General features: G+C 38.7%; 1 protein-coding gene across 1 annotated transcript; it reads left to right on the forward strand.

Annotated features, from left to right (window-relative positions):
* The first annotated feature begins 6,899 nt into the window (after window positions 1–6,899).
* Window positions 6,900–8,535, forward strand: LOC142177493 (lignin-forming anionic peroxidase-like). Its single transcript, XM_075246405.1, has 4 exons — window positions 6,900–7,246; window positions 7,353–7,544; window positions 7,731–7,896; window positions 8,008–8,535. Exons 1-4 carry the CDS (start codon window positions 7,019–7,021, stop codon window positions 8,394–8,396), a joined length of 975 nt encoding a protein of 324 aa, XP_075102506.1. The 5' UTR covers window positions 6,900–7,018; the 3' UTR covers window positions 8,397–8,535.
* Window positions 8,536–22,202: the final 13,667 nt, after the last annotated feature.

The raw sequence follows: 22,202 nt of genomic DNA on the forward strand, positions 1-22,202 counted from the left end.
AGAGGCCGACGAGGAGCATGTACCGCTGCTAGGGAACCTACTAGAGCAGCAGTTGGGGAGCCTCCAGTAGTTCCAGTCGGGGGGCAGGTACCGGAGGCGCCTGCTATTACACCCGGACTTCAGGAGACCTTAGCACAATTTATGAGCATGTTTGGTACATTGGCTCAGGAGGGGTTGATTCTGGTTGCCCCACCTACTTCACAGACCAGGGGAGGAGCTCAGACTCTCTCCGCCCACACTCCAGAGTAGCGAGTTCATATTGGTCAGGTTCCAGGTGTCATGGCGATACAGCCGGTGATTCCAGTTCATTCTGTGGTTAGGGCAGCAACATCTAAGGAGGAACAACTTATACTTGAGAGGTACAAGAAGTACCACCCTCCTACCTTCAGTGGATTGGCGGCAGATGATGTCCAGGGTTTCTTGGAGGATTGTCACCGCATTCTTCGTACTATGGGTATTGTGGAGACGAGCGAGGTTGCTTTTGTTACGTTCCAGCTCAAGGGAGTAGCTTATCAGAGGTGGAGGGCTGGAGAAGAAGAAAGTTTACAAGAAAAGGTGGGAAGTAGGGCTGGAGAAGTTGCTGAGGGGTTGGTTAGATTGGGAAAGAATGTTCAAGAACCTGTTCCATCAGTACAGGAACCCCTCGAAGATCTACTGAAAGGTGTGTCTGACAGCTATAATCTAAAAAGGAAGAAGAGTTCAGGAGTTAAAATCCCTGGAACTACTAGGGAAAACAAGAAGAGAAATGCTGCCTCTTCTATAATTGTAGAGACTCCTCCCACAAGAGAAAGAGTTACAAAGAGTCAGAAGAAGCAGAGTGAGGCTGAACTTAAGAAGGCCTTGAAAGAAAGTAAAAGAAAAGCTGTTGCAAAGGGAAAAAAGAAGGTAGTTGAGCATATTGAGGCCGTTGAAATTGAGGAGATGGACCTGGTCCTTCATGATGAAGAGGAGTCAGAAGAGGTGGAGGTTATGACTCCAAAAGAAAAGAAAATCAAGACTTCCAAAAAGAAGTCTCCTTCAAAAACAAAGTCAGCAGAACTTTCTACCTTGGCAAAAAGAACTAGGTGTGCCTTGAAGTCTAGAAAAGTGAAAGTAGTGGAGGAACAAGAGAGTGGAGAAGAAGAAGAATCTGATGCAGAGAAGGACAAAATGGTTAAGTTTGGAAAAAGAACCATCTTGAAAGGTAGACTCCTCAAGGACTTGGAGAAGGAAGGCATGATGATGCTGCTAAAAAAACTACAACTGCAGGATTTGAAGGACATGGTCCTTTAGATGGATGGAAAGCTTGCCAGAACTGAGATTGTGGAGTTCATGAAAAATTGTGAGATAAAAAATGGAAGAGTTACCAGTGTGGTAAAGGGGGTGACTGTGAGTTTTGATGACAAGGAGTTGGGAAAATTCTGGGAGTACCTGCTGAAGGGTACAATGACTACAAAAAATTAAAATGGCCAAGCATAGAAAACCTCCCCACATCACTTGCTATTACAAGGAAGTTTGCTGACAATAAAGAAGAGCTTTAGCCTAAGGCTGTATACAAAAGTGAGATGAAGCCACCCCACAAAGTGTTGTTTGAATTTGTTAATAAGGTTGTGCTGCCCATGCAGGAAAGAAGGCACATTGCCACCTTCATGGACCTGTTTTTGGCTCAGTGATTTAGTGAAGTATTGAAAAACTCCTACTGGGTAGTAGGTCATGGTTTTTTCACCTTTTGAGCAAGGTGTTTTCCACGTAAGAATACTTGTGTTCTTTACTTTCCGTATTTATTATTCTGCTACAGTAGTATAAGGAACACATAGAAGAACCAGGTCTTTCTATAATCTGTGCACGCGAAAAATTGGACACCACACAAATCACCCCTCTTATGTGGTATTGAAGTACAAAACAACACACCTTGTATAGAACGCCACGCTACAGAGGTTGGACTTTGAAATTGTTAAACAGAAAACAACATATGATACTGTATTTTATTTCAAAAGAACTCACATTATATATTCAAATAGTCAACAACAACTCTTGCCCAATAGGATTTTCAAAGATTTCTTTTTTTTTTCTCCTTTTATTTATATTTATATAAAATATACATGCTATGATAAAGTTTCTGGTTAGGTTTCTACAATTCTTTTTCCCTTTGGTTGGTATTGTTATACGTCATATTGTCTTTGACACTACTGCCTTTTTTGTTTTTATTCTTTTTCATTTTGGGAAAGCGGTAGAGGTAGTGCCTTTCATGATTTGATATGTAGTTATACAATAACAACATACCCAGTATTATCCCACACCGTGGGGTCTGGGAGGGTAATGTGTACGCAGACCTTACCCTTATCTTGTGAGGATAGAGAGGCTGTTTTCAATAGACCCTCGGCTCAGGATATTATAAGTACCACATTAATGAAAATATAGGAAAAAAGGGATAGTATCAAAAAGTCATATAAAAGCAGAATAAAACAACAAGACAGTAAAGTGATCAACAATGAAAGAAAATAACGGTTAGTCATAAAAATCTACTACCAACAAAAAATGAGACTGCGTACCAATACTAATGTTAAGAAAACTCTACACTACCTACTCTACTACCATAATTCTCGACCTCCAAACCTTCCTATCAAGGGTCATGTCATCGGTCAGCTGAAGCCGGGTCATGTCTTGCCTAATCACCTCTCCCCACCTCTTCTTTGGCCTACCTCTACCTCTCTGTAGGCCCTGCAATGTCAACCTCTCACACCTACTCATCGGGGCGTCTGTGTTCCTCCTCCTCACATGAACAAACCATCTAAGCCACTCTTCCCGCATCTTGTCCTCAATAGAGGCCACACCCACCTTATCGCGAATAACCTCATTTCTGATCCTATGTAACCTGGTATGTCTGCACATCCATCTCAACATCCTCATCTCTGTTACTTTCATCTTATGGACATGAGCAATACCAACATTCAGCCCCATACGACATCGTTGGTCTAACCACCACTCTATAGAACTTACCTTTAAGTTTTGGTGGCACCTTCTTGTAACACAAAACACCGGAAACGAGTCTCCATTTCATCCATCCCGCCCTAATACAATATGCGACATCTTCATCAATCTCCCCATCCCCCAGAATAATAGACCCGAGGTACTTAAAACTCCCTCTCCTAGGGATGACCTGCGAGTCCAGCCTCACCTTCCTTTCCCCTCCTAGAGTCTCGCCACTGAACTTATACTCCAAGTATTCTATCTTGGTCCTGCTCAACTTGAAACCTTTAGATTCCAGGATCTGCCTCCACACCTCTAATTGTGCATTCACACCGTCTCGTGTCTCGTCAATCAATATAATATCATCTGCAAATAGCATACACCACGACACCTCCCTTTGGATGTGGCACGTCAGTACGTCCATCACCAGAGCAAACAAAAATGGGCTGAGTGCTGACCCCTGATGCAACCCCATCATAACTAGAAAATGGTTTGAGTCCCCCCACTGTCTTCAATCGAGTCTTTACTCCATCATACATGTCCTTAATCAACCTAATGTAGGCAACATGTACACCTCTAGCCTCCAAACATCTCTACAAATCCTTTTTCAGAACTTTATCGTACGCCTTTTCTAAGTCGATGAACACCATATGCAAGTCCTTCTTTCTCTCCCTATACTGCTCCATCAATTTCCTAACAAGGTGGATGGCTTTTGTAGTCGAACGCCCCGGCATAAACCCAAATTGGTTCTCGAAAATAGTTACACTCCTTCTCACCCTTAGCTCTACCACTCTCTCCCAGACTTTCATAGTATGGCTAAGCAGCTTGATACCTCGATAATTATTGCAATTTTGGATATTACCCTTGTTCTTGTATACAGAAACCATCGTGCTCCACCTCCACTCTTCGGGCATCTTTTTCGTTCTAAAGATGATATTAAATAACCTAGTGAGCCACTCCAAGCTCGCCTTGCCCACACTCTTCCAAAACTCCACCGGAATTTCATTCGGCCCGATCGCTTTGCCCCTGCTCATCTTACACATAGCACCCTCAACTTCATCAACTCTAATCCGCCTACAATACCCAAAGTCACAACGACTCCCGGAGAGTTCCAAATCACCTAGTACAATGCTGATGTCGCCCTCCTTGTTCAAGAGACTATGGAAGTAGGTCTTCCATCTCCGACGGATAAGCCCATCATCCAACAAAACTCTACCTTCTTCGTCTTTGATGCACTTCACTTGGTCCAAATCACGCGCCTTCCTTTCTCGCGCTTTGGCTAGCCTGAACAACCTCTTATCCCCACCTCGACCCTCGAGTTCCTTATACAGACGACTAAAAGTTGCACTCTTGGCAGCGGTAACTGCTAGCTTAGCCTCTTTCTTAGTCAACTTATAATGCTCCCTATTCGCCCTATTCTCCTCCTCGTCTACACTTTCCACTAGCTTCAGATATGCTGCTTTCTTGGTATCCACTTTTTCTTGCACCTCTCCATTCCACCACCAGTCTCCCTTGTGACCAACAGAGTAACCCTTTGAGACCCCTAATACCTATCTCGTGGCTACTCTAATGCACTGCGCAATCATAGTTCACATAGCGCTTGCGTCCCCACTATTCCTCCAAGCCCCCATAGTCACCAGCTTGACCCCCAACTCTTGCGCTTTAGCTTCCGTCGAGGCTCCCCGCTTTATCCTATGTTGGCTATACATCGCCCTCTTCCTCCTCTTCCTCGTGATCTCAAGGTCCATGACCAGGAGCCTATGAAGGGTCGAGAGGTTCTCACTCGGGATGACCTTTCTCTATACGCATCTGGTACTTTAGAAAACGGGCTTTGACTTCTTTGATTATACGATATCATATCATCTCAAGTATTTTTTTTTTGTGTCTTTATTCCTCAACTTTACTGATATGTAGTTATACATTATTAATATTCGAGTTTTAAGCTGAACAAACTAGAAAGTCAAAGAATAAAATTATGAGATTGAGATGTCAAGGATCAACTATCAATGGCATTAAAATACAACTTTAGGGAAGATTTCATTTTCCAGCTAGCAAAGTAAAGTCTATTCCGAAAGATAGTCATCTGAGTTTGTGTTGGGCTAACAAAGTTTCACATTGGGAGTTAAAAAGGTTGGGAGCTACATATGAGGTATACGACACATTGTTAAATGTATCTTTGGGTCATTTTAGCCCAACAAGCACCAACAATCTTTATTATTATTATAATTTATATTAATTTAAGTGTATATATATATATATACACGCACACATATTAACGACATAATTTTTTCCCCTACATGATCAATTAATTTTAACCTGTGAACTTTAATACTAGTTTGTTATTATTTTTACCATATTATCAATTAATGCATATTAATAAATTTAATCGTAATAACCTAATAAGTGATTTGACGGTGCAGAAATTTCTTACATGAGTTTTTTATTAAACTCATGCGCAATATTCTGCGGTGCTTGCTAGCTGGAGTTTCACTAGTTCTTTCATCTTATAAAAGTTTGAATGTAATTCTATTATTATAATATTAAAGCCTGTTGATCTTTGACTTTCAACGTAGTGCCCAAATCAATGATATTGGAAAATGACATTCAGCCACTAAAGTACGTACCAAATAAAACATTTAATTTATGGAGCTTCCTAGCGTGAAAAACAAACAAACTTAGGAATAAGCAATAATGGCAGCCAAGAGGATTGAAAGAGCTAGGGCTTGTTTTCATGTGTTTAAATAAATTTCTTAAATTAAATCTTGAAGAACTTTTTCAAAAATCATTCAAGAAGTGAGCGTATATGGAATGTTATTGGAATACATGGTTGTTTCGAGAAATATTTAAAATAAAATAAAATTTGTTTTTTTGAATTTACAAGAAACTTTTCACATATTTTAGCTAGGTTAATTTTCAATGTAAGCAGAATTAATTGTTTCCATATTTTTGAAGACTTGTTAAAAAGAAAAAAGTTTAAAGCACTTGGGTAGAAAAGGTCAGGATGTCAAGCTGTCACGGTACGGATCCGTTTCACCTAACCCAATCCTTAAAATGGAATACAAGTAATGTAGTGGCCTATTGACCTTTTGACATTTTCCTATTTCCACCTTCTCTTTCAAATTTATCTTAAATTATCTCAAAATTTCATAAATTCATGAAATACTTGCAAAGAGATTAAATATATTAAATAGTATTTTCCTCAAAGTCGCTAAAGTGATCAAGAGACGCTCTTCCTCTGGATTAACTCGAAATGCATTAAGAAGATCCATAAATCCTTTGCTTGAAAGATGCGCCATATTGGCCCTCGATTGAAGGAACAAGAAGGAGCGATCAAGAAAGTTATTCCTCGTGATCGATTCGAAATATTGGTCGACTTTCATAGAGATCAAATATATCCCAAGAAAGTTTGCATCATCATAAGTTCGAGAAACACGTCGTTGTAGCCCTCGAATTATGGAGAATAATTCGGAAGAATCAAGGGATAAATAGAATTGTACTCACAATTGTTTATTAACAAAATTATTTTATTTTTATTTTTGTGATTGTAGTTTTTTTTTACTATGAAAATTTGTTGTAAACAATCGCACTTGATACGTACTCTATACCAAAAAAAAAAAACAAGTAATATATTGGTTACACTGATAACTTAAAGATTTAACCACAAAGGCTAGCTTTGTTACCCTGATAGCTTAAAGATTTAACCACAAAGACCAGCTCTACAACGGATAATTCAGCTAAATACCAGGTATAAGTTGAAGTTAATTAAATTGGTAATTAGAAATTGAACAAGATAATGTAACAAAAGTAGAAAGCTTCATAGTATTTTATGTAGCCAAAGAACAAGTCAAATTATATAGGAGACAAAAGCTAGAAATAACGCGGATATTATATTGGCAGCCAATAGTGGTCCACTAGCCTCAAAATTAAGTGTTTACTTTTGCCTATAAATATTTCATTGCCACATTCTCTCTTCTATCACCTTCACAGCTTCCAATCACAAAGCTAATTTATAAGCTTCTATTCTTAGTTTCTTGACATCATATCACCAATACATTGCAATATTTTCAAAATGATTAGTATTTCAAACAACGCTTTTGCAGCCATTGCTGCTATGTTTTCTCTTCTCTTTATATTCTCAAGCATGCAATGCCATGCACAACTTTCTTCCACATTCTATGATGGCACTTGCCCTAATGCTCTCAACACCATTCGTACAAGCGTTAGACAAGCAGTGTCACGTGAACGTCGTATGGCTGCATCTCTCATTCGCCTTCATTTCCATGATTGCTTTGTTCAGGTTGGTTAAATACACATTAATTAGTAGTATATATGTATCTCTATTTACTTCAAGTTGAAATTATTAACTTGATTACAATTGTACTAACTTGTGGTTTTAACTATAGGGTTGTGATGCTTCTATCTTACTTGATGAGACCCCTACAATTGTTAGTGAGAAAACTGCATTGCCAAATCTTGGATCAGCTAGAGGCTATGGTATTATAGAAGATGCCAAAAGAGAGCTTGAAAAAACATGTCCAGGAATTGTATCATGTGCAGATATACTTGCCGTTGCCGCTAGAGATGCATCAACTCTAGTAAGTATCCGTAGTTTGATTTTTATTTTCTTCACATTATAATCAAATCTTTCTATAACAGCCATGTTTATTCTGATATTTTGTGGATGTTATAGAGAAAACTTGGGTTTTATAGTGAATGGTTGTTATAAAGAAGTCTGACTGTATATCAAACTAACCAACATTATGTTAATAACTTGCAATTAGGTTGGAGGTCCAACATGGGCAGTGAAACTCGGAAGAAGAGATTCAACAACTGCTAGTCATACACTTGCTGAAACTGATCTCCCTGGTCCATTTGATCCTCTTAATAGGCTTATTTCTAGCTTTGCAAGCAAAGGCCTTAGCACAAGGGATATGGTTGCTTTATCAGGTAAAAATTAATCAAGTTATTATTAAACATATATAGAATTTTTATCATGCATATACTTGTACAGATAATAATTAAGAAGTACTTCTAATGATTTAAACTTTCTAATTATAGGAGCACATTCAATTGGCCAAGCACAATGTTTCCTTTTCCGCGATAGGATTTATGGCAATGGAACAGACATTGATGCTGGATTTGCTAGCACAAGAAGACGTCAATGTCCTAAAGAAGACCAAAATGGAAACCTAGCTCCACTTGATTTGGTTACACCTAATCAATTGGATAACAATTATTTCAAGAACTTGAGGCAAAGAAAAGGTCTTCTTCAATCAGATCAAGTCCTTCTTAGTGGTGGATCTACCGATAGTATTGTTTCTGAATATAGTAACAGTCCTCGCGCATTTGCCTCTGATTTTGCTGCTGCTATGATTAGAATGGGAGATATTAGTCCCATAACTGGTCAAAATGGGATCATAAGAACTGTCTGCGGCTCCCTAAATTGATCATTCAAAAGCCTATTACATGTATTTTTGTTGCCAAGTGTATTTGTATTCATTTGATTCTTTAATTCTCTATGTAATGTTTCAAGAATGAAATAAATTGTTTGTTATGCTTTAAGAAAAATTAAGAGTTCTAACCCAATGTTTCACATGTAACTTAGCTCCATTGATTAGGTTAGAATATAGCCTAAATATTGAAACCACAAATGAGCTCCCTATCTCCTGGAATAATGAAAGAGAAAAATATTACTTTGTCATAATATTAAACAATTAATGATTGAGGAGTAACTAAACTTCATGGCATCTGAACATTAAAATACCTCTTTTTGGTAATTTTATTTTACTCGTATTTCTATATCAAACTACGCAGGGCAAATAGGAAGTAAAAATCGAGGCTGCATAATATATAATATATTGATATAATTAAGTACCTTCTAAGACCCAAAAAAATAATTTAAGCATAAATTAAGGATCATTTTCTAGTTTATCTTTTAGGTAACATTAATTAAGCATCAATTTCATGTGGGGGTGTCAAATGGGCCGGTTGAGCCAATTTTAGTGGGTCAAAATGAGTTGAATGCATACGTGGGCGGGTCAATGACCTGCATAAAAACTCCTTGGCTTGAAATGAGCTGGGTCAAGATGAACTGTAATTTGCATCATAGCCCAACCCGCCCAACTTTTATTAAACTTTAAATAATATATGTTATTTTCTTATGAATGTTATAATTATTAAATAAGATTTTTTTTTCTTTTTGTTATGGTCATATATAACATATCGAACAAAAAAGAATTATTTCTAAAATAACTTGGTAAAGTTACTCATGGATCGGCGCATCTTTATATGAGTTGAGATGGATTGAGTCAAGATGGGGTGAGTTCAATAAATGTGTTACCACTTAGCAGAGTCCTGTATTTTTAATAAATTGTCGCTACCCCCTGGTATGTGCCGCTTTCCTAATCAAACGATATGAGAGTACCCATTCTCCCGAAGTTACGGGATTATTTTGCTGAGTTCTTTCGACATGGTTCACTCAAGCGCCCTGATCACCTATGTCAGTTTGGAGTAGGGTCAGTTCAATGGGAGGATCGCCCCCCAATTCAAATGATTGGGTTAATAACCAGCCCAACATTGGGGGCCTAGTTTCGTGATTAATAAAAAATGAATGCATCTATAGTACTAAGAAGAGGACACATCCTTGCTTTGCTTCCTACATGCCATTTCTTCAACGACAAATGGCCAAATATACCTATGTACTATGAAAATTTTTTTAATATACCCTTCGTTATATTATGGGTCTAAATATATCATTGCTGTAATACTATTGGTTCAAATATACCCCTTCTGTTAAGTTTATCCAAAGTGGACATCCAATCCTACGTGACACTGACATTTGATAAGGTGGATGCCACATGGCATGCCACTTCAGTGCCCATAATTCATATAAAAGACTAAAATTTGAAATACAATATTTTTCATGGTAGCGGTAATGGTGAAAATAGTGGTGGAGGGGAAGAAAGTTTTAGTAGTAGAAAAAACATAGAAGGGAGGGAAACAATGGTTAGGGGCGCTAAGGTGGCAAGCCATGTGGCATCCACCTCATCAAATGTCAGTGTCACGTATGATTGGATGTCCACTTTGGACAAATTTAACGAAAAAGGGATATATTTGAATCAATAGTATAACGACAGTAATATATTTGGACTCAAATTATTTTATGTTTGATAATTTCACACCCTTATTTTCTTGCCTTCTATGTGAGAATGGATCTATTTGGCACATGAGTCGTCAGTGCGGTTATGAAGTGTAATGAGGGCACAAGATGCCAAGTGTTAGGGTTCAGGGATTGGAACCCATGAGTTGTGAATAGTATGAGGTTCGGTACCTCGTGGAATTTATTGACTAAAAACTTGGTGTGAAAGTGGTTGTTTTTCATCTAGTTTCTACCTGCCCTTCTTTTAGTTGTGTCCATCGGATTTAGGCTGTGTTTCCGTTCGTTTTTCTATGTCATTATTATGGTGTTCCGCTGATAGTTTTTGTATCCCTTTCTTACTGAAATTTACCATATTAATTGCCACTTCGCGTCGTCTTTATGTAGATATAATACTATGTTGTTTCTATACTTATACTTGTTCAGGATATTTAGTCCAGTAGGTGTCTTGACTGTTTCTCATTACTACTCCACTGAGGTAAGTCTTGATACTTGCTGGGTACCGCTGTGGTGTACTCATATTATACTTCTGCATATTTTTGTGCAGATCCAGGTATTTCGAAGTCAGTTGATCATTAGCTAGCTGTGCAGATTATTGATGTGGAAACTTAAGGTAAACTTGCTGCTGCGTTCACAGAATTCAGAGTTACCTTCCTATTTTGTATTCACACTGTTTTATCTATTTCCAAACAGTTGTATTTAGAAATTTATAGCAAACTTTATAGAGCTTATGACTTGTACTACCGGTTTTGGAAATTATAAATTTTATAGAGATTTCTATTTCAGAAATTGTTAGATGTTATTTAATTATTGTTATTATTCAGTAAATATTAGGCTTACCTAGTTCCTAAGACTAGGTGCTATCACGATATCCAACGGAGGAAAAAATTAGGTCGTGACAAGTCGGTATCAGAGTTCTAGGTTCATAGGTGCTATGAGTCATAAGCGAGTTTAGTAGAGTCTTGCGGATTGGTACGGAGACGTCTGTACTTATCTTCGAAAGGCTACGGAACTATTAGGACAGTTTCACTTCCTTCATTCCTATTGTGCGAGTTTATTGATCTCGAAGTTTGAAGCTTTTATCATTCCATTCCCTCACAGATGGTGAGGACACGAGCTGCAGTTGCTGATAACGGTTCCCCCAGAGCAGATGTCGCTAGGGGCAGAGGCAGAGGCCGACGAGGAGCATGTACCGCAGCTAGGGAACCTACCAGAGCAGCAGTTGGGGAGCCTCCAGTAGTTCCAGTCGGGGGGCAGGTACCGGAGGCGCCTGCTATTACACCCGGACTTCAGGAGACCTTAGCACAATTTATGAGCATGTTTGGTACATTGGCTCAGGAGGGGTTGATTCTGGTTGCCCCACCTACTTCACAGACCAGGGGAGGAGCTCAGACTCCCTCCGCCCACACTCCAGAGTAGCGAGTTCATATTGGTCAGGTTCCAGGTGTCATGGCGATACAGCCGGTGATTCCAGTTCATTCTGTGGTTAGGGCAGCAACATCTAAGGAGGAACAACTTATACTTGAGAGGTACAAGAAGTACCACCCTCCTACCTTCAGTGGATTGGCGGCAGATGATGTCCAGGGTTTCTTGGAGGATTGTCACCGCATTCTTCGTACTATGGGTATTGTGGAGACGAGCGAGGTTGCTTTTGTTACGTTCCAGCTCAAGGGAGTAGCTTATCAGAGGTGGAGGGTATATGTGTTGGGTAGCCCGGCCGAGACAGCTTCACTTACATGGGTTCAGTTCTCAGAGATGTTCCTGAAAGAGTTTGTACCTCAGTCCCTTCGAGATGCATAGCGCGCGGAGTTTGAGCAGCTGCACCAGGGCACTATGTCAGTGTCAGAGTATGCCGTTAGATTTAGTGATTTGGCCAGACATGCACCTACTTTGGTCGCTACAGTTAAAGACCGTGTCCATAGATTCATTGAGGGGCTCAGGTAGGATATTCGGTTTAGCATGGCTCGAGAGTTAGAGTCGGATGTTTCGTTTCAACAAGTGGTAGGGATCGCTCACCGAGTGGAGGACATGTGGGATCAGGAGAGAGAGGATAGGCGGGGTCGTAAGAGAGAGGACAGGGAGGCGAGGATGCATCGTAGACCGGAGAGATCTATTAGTCTTTATTTTGGAGGCAGGGTATGGCATGGTAGAGGTTTTATGGGTCAGCCAGTTCAGTTTGCACTTCATGCTTTGCACAGTGATTTAGGTGCTCATGGGTCTCAGAGTGCCTGTACCGCACAGTTCCCACAGCCACGTCAATAGAGAGGTTGCTTTGAGTGTGGTAATACTAGCCACATGGTGAGAGATTGTCCTAGACTCCGGATATGTGTGTCACATCGGAGTATTCAGGCGAGTAGAGGGCGCCCAAGAGGGGAAGGCCCAGCCCGTTGATGTATCTTATGTAGTAGTTTGGAGGCCGATGTACTAGATGATATCATACAGGTATGCTTTTGATTTGTTACAGAGGGGCACCATTCATATTTTGTTCCAGTTCTGCTTATCGGGGCGAGTTCCCCTATTTGGTTGCTCCACCTATAAGTGAGTTCATGACTTAGTATTATGTTTATGTGTTTTTTCCTGTTGGGAGATTCTGTGAGTGATAGCCGTGTCAATCATTATTTTAATTCATTATTGAAAGTTATGAGGCTAGAAGTAAATTCATGTTGTCCATTACGGTAGGTTTGATGTGATTCCTGAATAATTTTGGTTACGATTTGTGATTTGATACTCAATTGGGGTGAGAGTTCAGTAAGTGTCGTGATTTTATTGGCAGAATTGAGTTAGTGGAAGATTTCAATTGGTATGATGTGTATTCGGCTTATGATTCAAAGTTAAGGGTGAGACCCTCACGATTCCATATGATTTGATATGTTTGAGCCGGGTGCGTGCCGCGGTGAAAGTTATATCAGGATGAGATCCTTGTGATTTGTTCATATACTTTAATTTTCCTGGTAAATTGATATGTAGGATGGTACTCATAAAGAGTTGTGCCTGTCGGGCTTGTGTGATATTTCTCTTATGTGTTTCTCTTTACATATTCAGTCATTTTTCGTTCTGTGCTTCTTGAGTTTTAGCTTGCGGGGTGTGTGTCCGGTGGTGTTAGTTGTGACTTGTTGATTAGAGTGTATAGTTAAGAGGTATTCATGTTCCTTGCATCGTTATCAATGGTGTGGAGGTTTAAAATAGGGTTCTAACAGATATGAGGCTAAATGACGGTGCTGGTTTGATTACGGGCAGCTATTGTGATCAGAAATGTTATTATGGGCCTATGTTTGGCATGTCATGTTGAGTGGTCGTACATTGTGGGTGTAGGCGTGTGTTGTTGCATCTAGTTGAGCATGATACCGGGTATGGATTTAGAATCGAGTCTTTTGGATATGAACAGAAGGTGAGAATTTTGACTCTAAGGCTTATCGGTGTTGGTAGAAAGGATAAATTACAGTTGAGATGGTTTCGTCAGGCTTATGTGGATTCGGGTGACGTGGGGTCACCCGCCGGTGTATGCTGGGTATGTCCATTCAGTGATTTGAAAATGTCGAGGCAATTTTTGGCACGTTCGAGGACGAACGTTTATTTAAGAGGGGAAGGATGTAATGACCCGGCCAGTCATTTTGAGAATTTAAGTCCCGTTCGGCGGTATAAGGTCCTGATCAGCTTCGTATTATATACATTGACTTGTGTGCATGGTTGAAATCAATTACCGGATGATTCGGAGTGATTTGGAACACTTAGTCTCTAAAACGGAAGCTTAAGTCTTAGGATTTTGACCGTAGTCGGAACTGTATGAAGACGATTCCGGAATAGAGTTATGTCGGTTCTGTTAGCTTCGTTGGGTAGTTTTGGACTTAGGAGCATGTCCGGACTGTAAAATTGAGGTCTGTAGCTAATTTAGGCTTGAAATAGCGAAAGTCGAATATTTGGAGATTTTGACCGGAAGTGGACTTTTTTATATCGGGGTCGGATTCCGATTCTGGAAGTTGGAGTAGGTCCGTAATGTTGAATATGACTTGCCTGCAAAATGTGACATCATTCCGGGTTGATTTGATAGGTTTTGGCGTGGGTTTTAGAAGTTGGAAGATTTGAAAGTTCATAAGTTCGATTCATGGTGCGATTCGTAATTTCGTCGTTGTTTGATGTAATTTCAGAACTCGAGCGAGTCCGTGTTTGGTTATGGAACTTGGTTGTATGCTTGGACGGGGTCCCGGGGGCCTGAGGTGTGTTTCAGATGGTTTTCGTGGTTGTGAAAAAGTCTGAGTTCTGGTGTAATCGCACCTGCGGACCTTGGGCGCAGGTGCGATGGTCGCAGGTGCGAAGATGGAGACGCAGGTGTGAGAAGAGCTGGACTTGGCAGCCTCCGCAAATGCGGAGAATTTGTGCGCATCAGCGGCTCCACAGAAGCGGATTCTAGGGCGCAGAAGCGAGAGGAAGCACAGGTGCGGTTTGGACATGCGCACTTGCGGTTGCGCAGAAGCGGCTAATTATGTCTCAGGTGCTGTCACGCCTGGGCAGAAGGTTTATAATCGAGGGTTTGGCCAATTTCACCATATTTTGAGTTTTAGACCTCGGTTTTGGGAGCTTCTTTGAGGGTTTTTCAAACAAATCGATTGGGTAAGTGTTCTTCACCTAGAATTTAATATATTCCATGATTTTATCTTTATTTTTATCATTTAATTTGTGTTTTGAGTTGAGGAAAATGGTGATTTTTGAAGAAAATGTTCAAAATGAAAATTCATGATTTGAGGGACGAAATGGAATCGGAATTTGATAATTTTAGTATGGTTGAACTTGTATCGGAATGGGTGTTCGGGTTTTGTGAAATTTGTCGGGTTCCGAGGTGCGGGCCTGGGGGTCAACTTTTAGATTTTGATAAAGATTAAGGTTTTATGATCCGGAATAGTTTCTTATGAATTTTATTGTGCTTTGAAGTTGTTTTTTGTTAGATTTGAGCCGCCCGGAGGTCATTTCACCCGAGAAGTTTATTTTAGAGTATCAGTCTATCTTCTTTGAGATAAGTAACTTGCTTAACTTTGTGTGGGGGAACTACCCCTTAGGATTTGAGTCTTCCATGTTGATTGTAGTCCATGTACGCAAGGTGACGAGTGTGTGCTCGGACTTATTTGTGGAAAATGGCCTTTTAGGGTTCATAGTTCCTAGTATTTATTAAATATGCAGTTGTTTTTGTTATGATTATATTCCTTAATTACTAGTTCCACATCTACCTGCTTAATTAGAATCAATTATTTCATGATCCACTGTTATTGTTACTTGATTCATATGTGCCTTAATTAAAATTGTTATCTCTTCTATACCCATATTATTCTTTCCCTAAACTGCTTATCTTTATTTGATGTTGTAGTTACCCCTTTTAGTAAATGTTCACCCTTAATTGAGGTTATGGTTATCCACTCGCTGCCTACCTTTATTTGAATTTGTTGTATCTTTCCCGCAATTGTCCAAACTTAAAAGAAGCTTAGAAATCTTATGTCTTAGTGGACTTGCCCTTATTTGGAATTATTTGACTCGTGTTAGTTCTTGGTTGTTGAACCGTACATTATGGGACTATTGTTACATATTATTTTTTTCCCTGTTGAGTTGTTCTTATTACGCCTAGTATTCTCTGTGATGGTTATTCCTTGTGAACTAGTTCTACCGTTTCCTTGTGATTTAAAGTTCTTGAGTTGATTTACTTGCCGCACTCTTGTATTTATTGTCATTGTTGTTGTTGTACTTATTGTTGTGATGCATAAGGTTCTGTCGTGCTGTTGTTATTGTGATATACGAGGTTTCTGCCGTGCGGTTGTTATTATGATGCACGAGGTTTCTGCCATGCAGTTGTTGTTATGAGGTTGCACGAGGTTTCTGTCATGCCATTGTTATATATATATATATATATATATATATATATATATATATATATATATATATATATATATATATATATGTGTGTGTGTGTGTGTGTGTGTGTGTGTGTGTGTGTGTGTGTGTGTGTGTGTGTGTGTGTGGCGAGACAAGGTGGGAACATTACTATGCACGTGTGGCGAGACAAGGCGGGCATTTACTTTACTATGGCACATGTGGCGAGACAAGGGGGGCTATGTCGGGAATTGATTTGTGATGGCCCGGGGGCATTATTGTGATTGTATATTTATTTTGGGACTATGTTTACACTTGCCCTTGGTTATTTTGTTTTTCCGTAATTTGTAAATTCTTGTATTTTTCGTGATGTATTATTTGACTTAATATAAAGTGTTTTGTATTTCTTGATGTATTGTGTTGACCTTGACTTTTTTGCGGTTAAGAGGTTTTCTTGATATTGCTGAGTATAGATGCACACCCTTGTTTACTTGCTTTCTATGTGAGAATGGCTCCATTTGGCATGTGAGTCGTCAGTGCGGTTATGAAGTGTAATGAGGGCACAGGATGCCAAGTGTTAGGGTTCAGGTATTGGGACCCGTGAGTTGTGAATAATATGAGGTTCGGTACCTCGTGGAGTTTATTGACTAAAAACTTGGCGTGAAAGTGGTTGTTTTTCATCTAGTTGCTACATGCCCTTCTTTTAGTTATGTTCATCAGATTTAGGCTGTATTTCCGTTCGTTTTTCTATGTCATTATTATGGTGTACCGCTGATAGTTTTTGTATCCCTTTCTTACTGAAATTTACTGTATTAATTGTCATTTCGCGTAGTCTTTATGTAGATATCATACTCTATTGTTTCTATACTTATACTTGTTCATGTTATTTAGTCCAGTAGGTGTCTTAACTGTTCCTCATCACTACTCTACTGAGGTTAGTCTTGATACTTGCTGGGTACTGCCATGGTGTACTCATACTGCACTTCTGTACATTTTTGTGCAGATCCAGATATTTCGAAGTTAGTTGAGCATTAGCTAGTTGTGCGAATTATTGTTGTGGAGACTCAAGGTAAACCTGCTGCTGCGTTTGCAGGCTTCAGAGTCACCTTCCTATTTTGTATTCACAATGTTTTACCTATTTCCAAACATTTGTATTTAGAAATTTGTAGCAAACTCTGTAGAGCTTATGACTTGTACTGCCGGTTTTGGGAATTGTAAATTTTATTGAGATTTATATTTCAGAAATTGTTAGATGTTATTTAATTATTGTTGTTATTCAGTAAATGTTAGGCTTACCTAGTTCCTAAGACTAAGTTCCATCACGATACCTTAACGGAGGGAAAATTGGGTCGTGACACAAAGAACATAAAGAAACCAGTCACTGATTTGCGAGAATCTGGGCAAGCAGCCCAGTCACTGTCACAATAGCCATGTAAAGAAAAGTCTGAAGAATTATTAAAAACAATACCATACCAGATGTACCTTTGAGATAGCGCAGCAGATGTAAAGCAACAGAATAATGCGGAACTCGAGGAGATTGGAGAAATTGACTGAGATGCTGGACAACAAAGCTCAGGTCAGGCATGGTATGAGTTAAAAAATTGAACTTGCTAATAAGGCTCCGATACACTTTTGGATTTGGAAGCAAGTCACCATTAGCAGCTTGTAATTTCAAACTAAGGTCAAGAGGAAAGACCACTGGAGATACCTCAGAACACTTATATTCAGCCAAGAGATCTAAAATAAACTATCTTTGATTTAACAACAAACCAGCAGGAGTAGGAGATACCTCAATGCCCAAAAAATAGTGCAAGGTGCCCAAATCCTTTATCTTAAATTGTTCATCGAGATAAGACTTTAAAGCAGAAATTTCCGACATATTCTTACCTGTTAGAATTATGGCATCTGCATACACTGCCAAAATAACTATAGATTCCCCTAATCTCTTTGTGAATAGACTGTAGTCATTAAGAGAATGAACAAACCCTTTTGCACGCAGTGCACTTGAAAGTTTAGCATATCATTGTCTTGAGGCCTGTTTGAGCCCATAAAGGGACTTTTGAAGTTTTCAAACAAAAAGCTGCCCGGAACTAGAAAAGGATTCCACAGTGAACCCTTGAGGCAACTTCATATAGACTTCCTCATCCAAATCCTCATGGCGGAAGGTATTGTTTACATCTAGCTTAAAACAGTGGCCATTGTTTCTTAACAGCTAAGGCAATGAGATATTTGACAGTGGTCATTTTGACCACAGGGGAGAAAGTTTCATTGTAATCCACCCCAGCAGTCTGAGTATCACCTCTGACTACTAGTCTAGCTTTATATCTTTCTATAGAGCCATCAGCTCTAAACTTAATCTTATATACCCACTTACTCCCAATGGCCTTCTTGCCAACAAGGAGAGGAACTACAGATCGTGTCTGATTGCCTTCAAGAGCCTCAAATTCTTTCGTCATTGCCTCTTGCCACTCAGACACCAGAGCAACCTGAGAATAGATGTAAGGCTCAGAAAGTATTATTTGTGTCTTAGGCTGATTAGGGGAAGAACTGGACCCAGGGCCTCAGGGAAATGATGCAGAAACAAAAGAGCAAATATAATCATTGAGGTAAGAAGGAGCAACACGGGTTTTGGTGGATTTTCTCAAACCCTCAGAAGGTGAAGCAGGAAAAATGGGAGTAAGGACAGGATGTGAATTGAGAGAATAAGGAGGGCTAGAGGTCATGGATGAAGAGGAAGGGGAACAGGTAACATTGGCAAATTCATTAGAAGGAGATGCGGATACTGGAGAAGAAGTTTCATGAGGAACATGAATGGGAGAAGGCAATGGTGAAGTAGAAGAAGAAGGAGAAGAAGGAACAATGGAGTCATAAACAAAATTTGTAGAAGAAGAGATGGAATAAGAACCAATAGAAAGATTGACGGCAAAAGGAAACAATGATTCATGACATATAACATCCCTAAAAATGAAAAATGCTTTATTTTTAAGGTTAAGAAGTTTGCAGGCTTTCTTCCCAAAAGGGTACCCATGAAGACTGCGGGTATGCACCTGTTACTGAACGTATCCCTGTGTACAGGAGGTTTAGAGGCATAGCAAAGGAAACCAAACACCCATAAATGAGAATAAGTTAGGGTTTTACCAAAAAGTAACTCAAATGGGGATTTATTTTGAAGTAATTTAGAAGGAAACCTATTAATCAAGTAGGTGGCAGTTAGCACACAATCCCCCCCAATAAAAAAGAAGTGCCCTTGAGGTCTGAAGTAGATGCCTATGTTTTCTCTCTACTATCCCATTTTGTTGGGGAGTATATGGACAAGAAGTGTGATGAATAATGCCTTGCTCAGTAAAGAAAGAAGAGGTAGAAGGACTGGAACCTAATTCTAAAGCGTTATCATACCTAACAGTCAAAACTTTGGAATTAAATTGTGTATTTACCATGGCAATGAAGGCTTTTAGAATAGGAAAATTATTTGACTTAGTCTTTAATAAATGAGTCCAAGTTGTCCTAGTAAAATCATCCACAATTTTTATGAAGTACTTGCACCCATCATGTGTGGGAACATGATAGGGACCCCAAGTGTCAACATGTACCAATTGGAAAGGACAGTTTGTGTGAATTGTACAATTTGGGAAAGGAAGTCTGGTTTGCCTTGCCATTGGACAAATATTACAAACAAAGTCTTGTTTACCAGAAAGCATAGAAGAAATAGAAGGAATAGACTTTAAATCAACAAAAGGTATATGTCCCAATCTACTATGACAAAGAGTGTTCATTTTATTTATTTGAGGAATATTACAAATGGAACATAAGTGACAGAATACTCAACATCGTTCTTACCAAGATCAGGTAAAGTTGAACTATGAGAGCAAGTAAAGGCAGAAGGATAGCTAACAACAGTGGATGAACATGATGCATTGAAAGATGGCAGGTGCAAGATGTAGAGTCCATGCTGGGATTTACCAAACTCCAGAGGCCTTTTCATGGAAAGGCCTTGTATGAAACAGGCAAAGGAGCTAAAAATAAGCAGACACTTTAATTGTGATACCAACTTGTGTACAGATATCAAGTTGTATTGAAATCTAGGAACTAAAAGAACATGAGACAGAGTAATATTATTTGACAAGGTTAAGTCTAGGGCTGTTAATAAAAAATCAAAAACCCGAACCAAACCGAAAATCGAACCAAACCGACTAAAAAAATCGATACTTTTTAGGTTTGGTTTTGGTTTTAAATTTTAAAAACCAATCAAATTTGATTTGGTTTTGGTTTTAATAAAAAAATAACCGAAAAAAACCGAATCAAACCGACTATAAAATTAGCTATATAAATTTATTATTACACCTATATATATGTATATTTTTATATAAAGTTTCTAAAATTTTATGGTACATATTAGTCATTTGTATTTTTGGTATAGTTCTTTGCTATTATAATAATCTAATTCTTTATCTTCTAGTTTGATTGGTAGTTTTCTTTTGCTAAGTACAAGAATTTATTTCATGTTAAAAATAATCGATTTTAAATTGAATACTTAAATTATTCATCACTATTTGAGTCAATTATCATCAATATATCTTGGTAAATGATAGATTTCTCAAATAGCAATTAGTTTGATAGTGTTACGTTGAAAATGTAGTCGCCGGAATATGCGTTTGATAGTGTATGTCTCATATTTAAGAAACAACCGATAAATAACCGAAAAACCGATAAAAATCGAATTGATAAAAACTGACTTAATTGGTTTGGTTTGGTTTGGTTCCAATATTTGAAAAACCGACCTACTTGGTTTGGTTTCTTTTTAGGAAAAAACCAACCCAAACCGAACCACGAACACCCCTAGTTAAGTCTCCCACACAAGTTATTTTGACTTTGTACCCATTAGGTAGAGTTACTAAGTAAGGAATAGGCAAAGACTTAAATATTGTGAAGTAGACTATTGTGAGAGGTCATGTGGTCAGTGTCCCCAGAGTCTAATATCCAAGAGTTCTTATCAACCTTACACAACAAAAAGTACTAACTGAACATTTAGGTCTATTACTAGAAAAGAAACTGAGGATACCTGCAAAATTGGCAGAAGTAAAGTTAAGATCAGACACATAATGTTGTTGAAGTAGCGTGAGGAGCTGGCTACATTGCTCATTTGTCAACCCTGGGATAGTCAAAGTATCTGCAACATTAGTAGGTAGTGTCTCAGTGAATGGCTTAGGTTCAACATGAGCAAATTGTTTAGAAGGATCCAATTCAGTTTGAACATTAGCAGCAATCCTTCTATTATTCCTAGTGAACTGGAAATTCGGGGGAAAACCATGCTTCCTATAACATCTCTCCACTGTATGACCAGGCCTATTGCAATAGCTACTGTCACGACCCAAAATCCAACTAGTCATGATGGCACATAACCCATCCCGTTAGATAAGCCAATTTCCAACTAACCAATTTCAATAATAATTATTAAAGCAATTTAAGTGAATAAAGATCCTGATCTTATACAATCCCCAAGAACTGGTAGTACAAATCACGAGCTTCTAAGAATAGAGTATACAAAGCGAAAATGAAATAAATACATAGTCTATTTGAATAGTACATAAACAGAGCTTTTATAATTTAAGGCTACCATGAACAAGAGGCAGCTACAACAGGAACGCAGGTACATCTTCAAATCCCGCAACCATCGAGCACAGCAACAACATCAGTCAACATCTGTACGCAATGTGTAGAAATGTAGTATCAGTACAACCGACCCCTTGTACTGAGTAAGTAACAAACCCTAGCCTTAGATTGAAAGTAGTGACGAGTTCTACTAAGGTCAGGTCCAAAACCAATAGTCCACAACAGTCCATAACAACAATAAGCAAATAATACCAGAAGTAACTCAGATATAAAATGCTCAGCCAAATCATGATTTCAAAAATAATAGTTCTTCCTTTCAAATCCATCAGTGAAAACTCAAATCTTTTGCCGAAGTTTCCAATAATATGAATAGTTTGAAAACAATAAATTTCTCCAAAAATCTTTTCAATAATAAACAATATATTTTATTTTCCTTTCGGATAACCCGTGTAAAAATAAATGCATCACTATGCCCATCTGTCAAAATGTGTGAGAAATCATGAATAATGTGATACCGTACAGCATGAGGAAAAGATATCTCTTATGCATATATGTCATGTGTGCATGTCAATGCAATGTATCTCAGAGATTGTACTCATGTACTCACACTCTCAGAGTACTCAATCTCATTATG

Source organism: Nicotiana tabacum, chromosome 23, assembly GCF_000715075.1.
Source record: "Nicotiana tabacum cultivar K326 chromosome 23, ASM71507v2, whole genome shotgun sequence".
NCBI classification, from domain to species: domain Eukaryota; kingdom Viridiplantae; phylum Streptophyta; class Magnoliopsida; order Solanales; family Solanaceae; genus Nicotiana; species Nicotiana tabacum.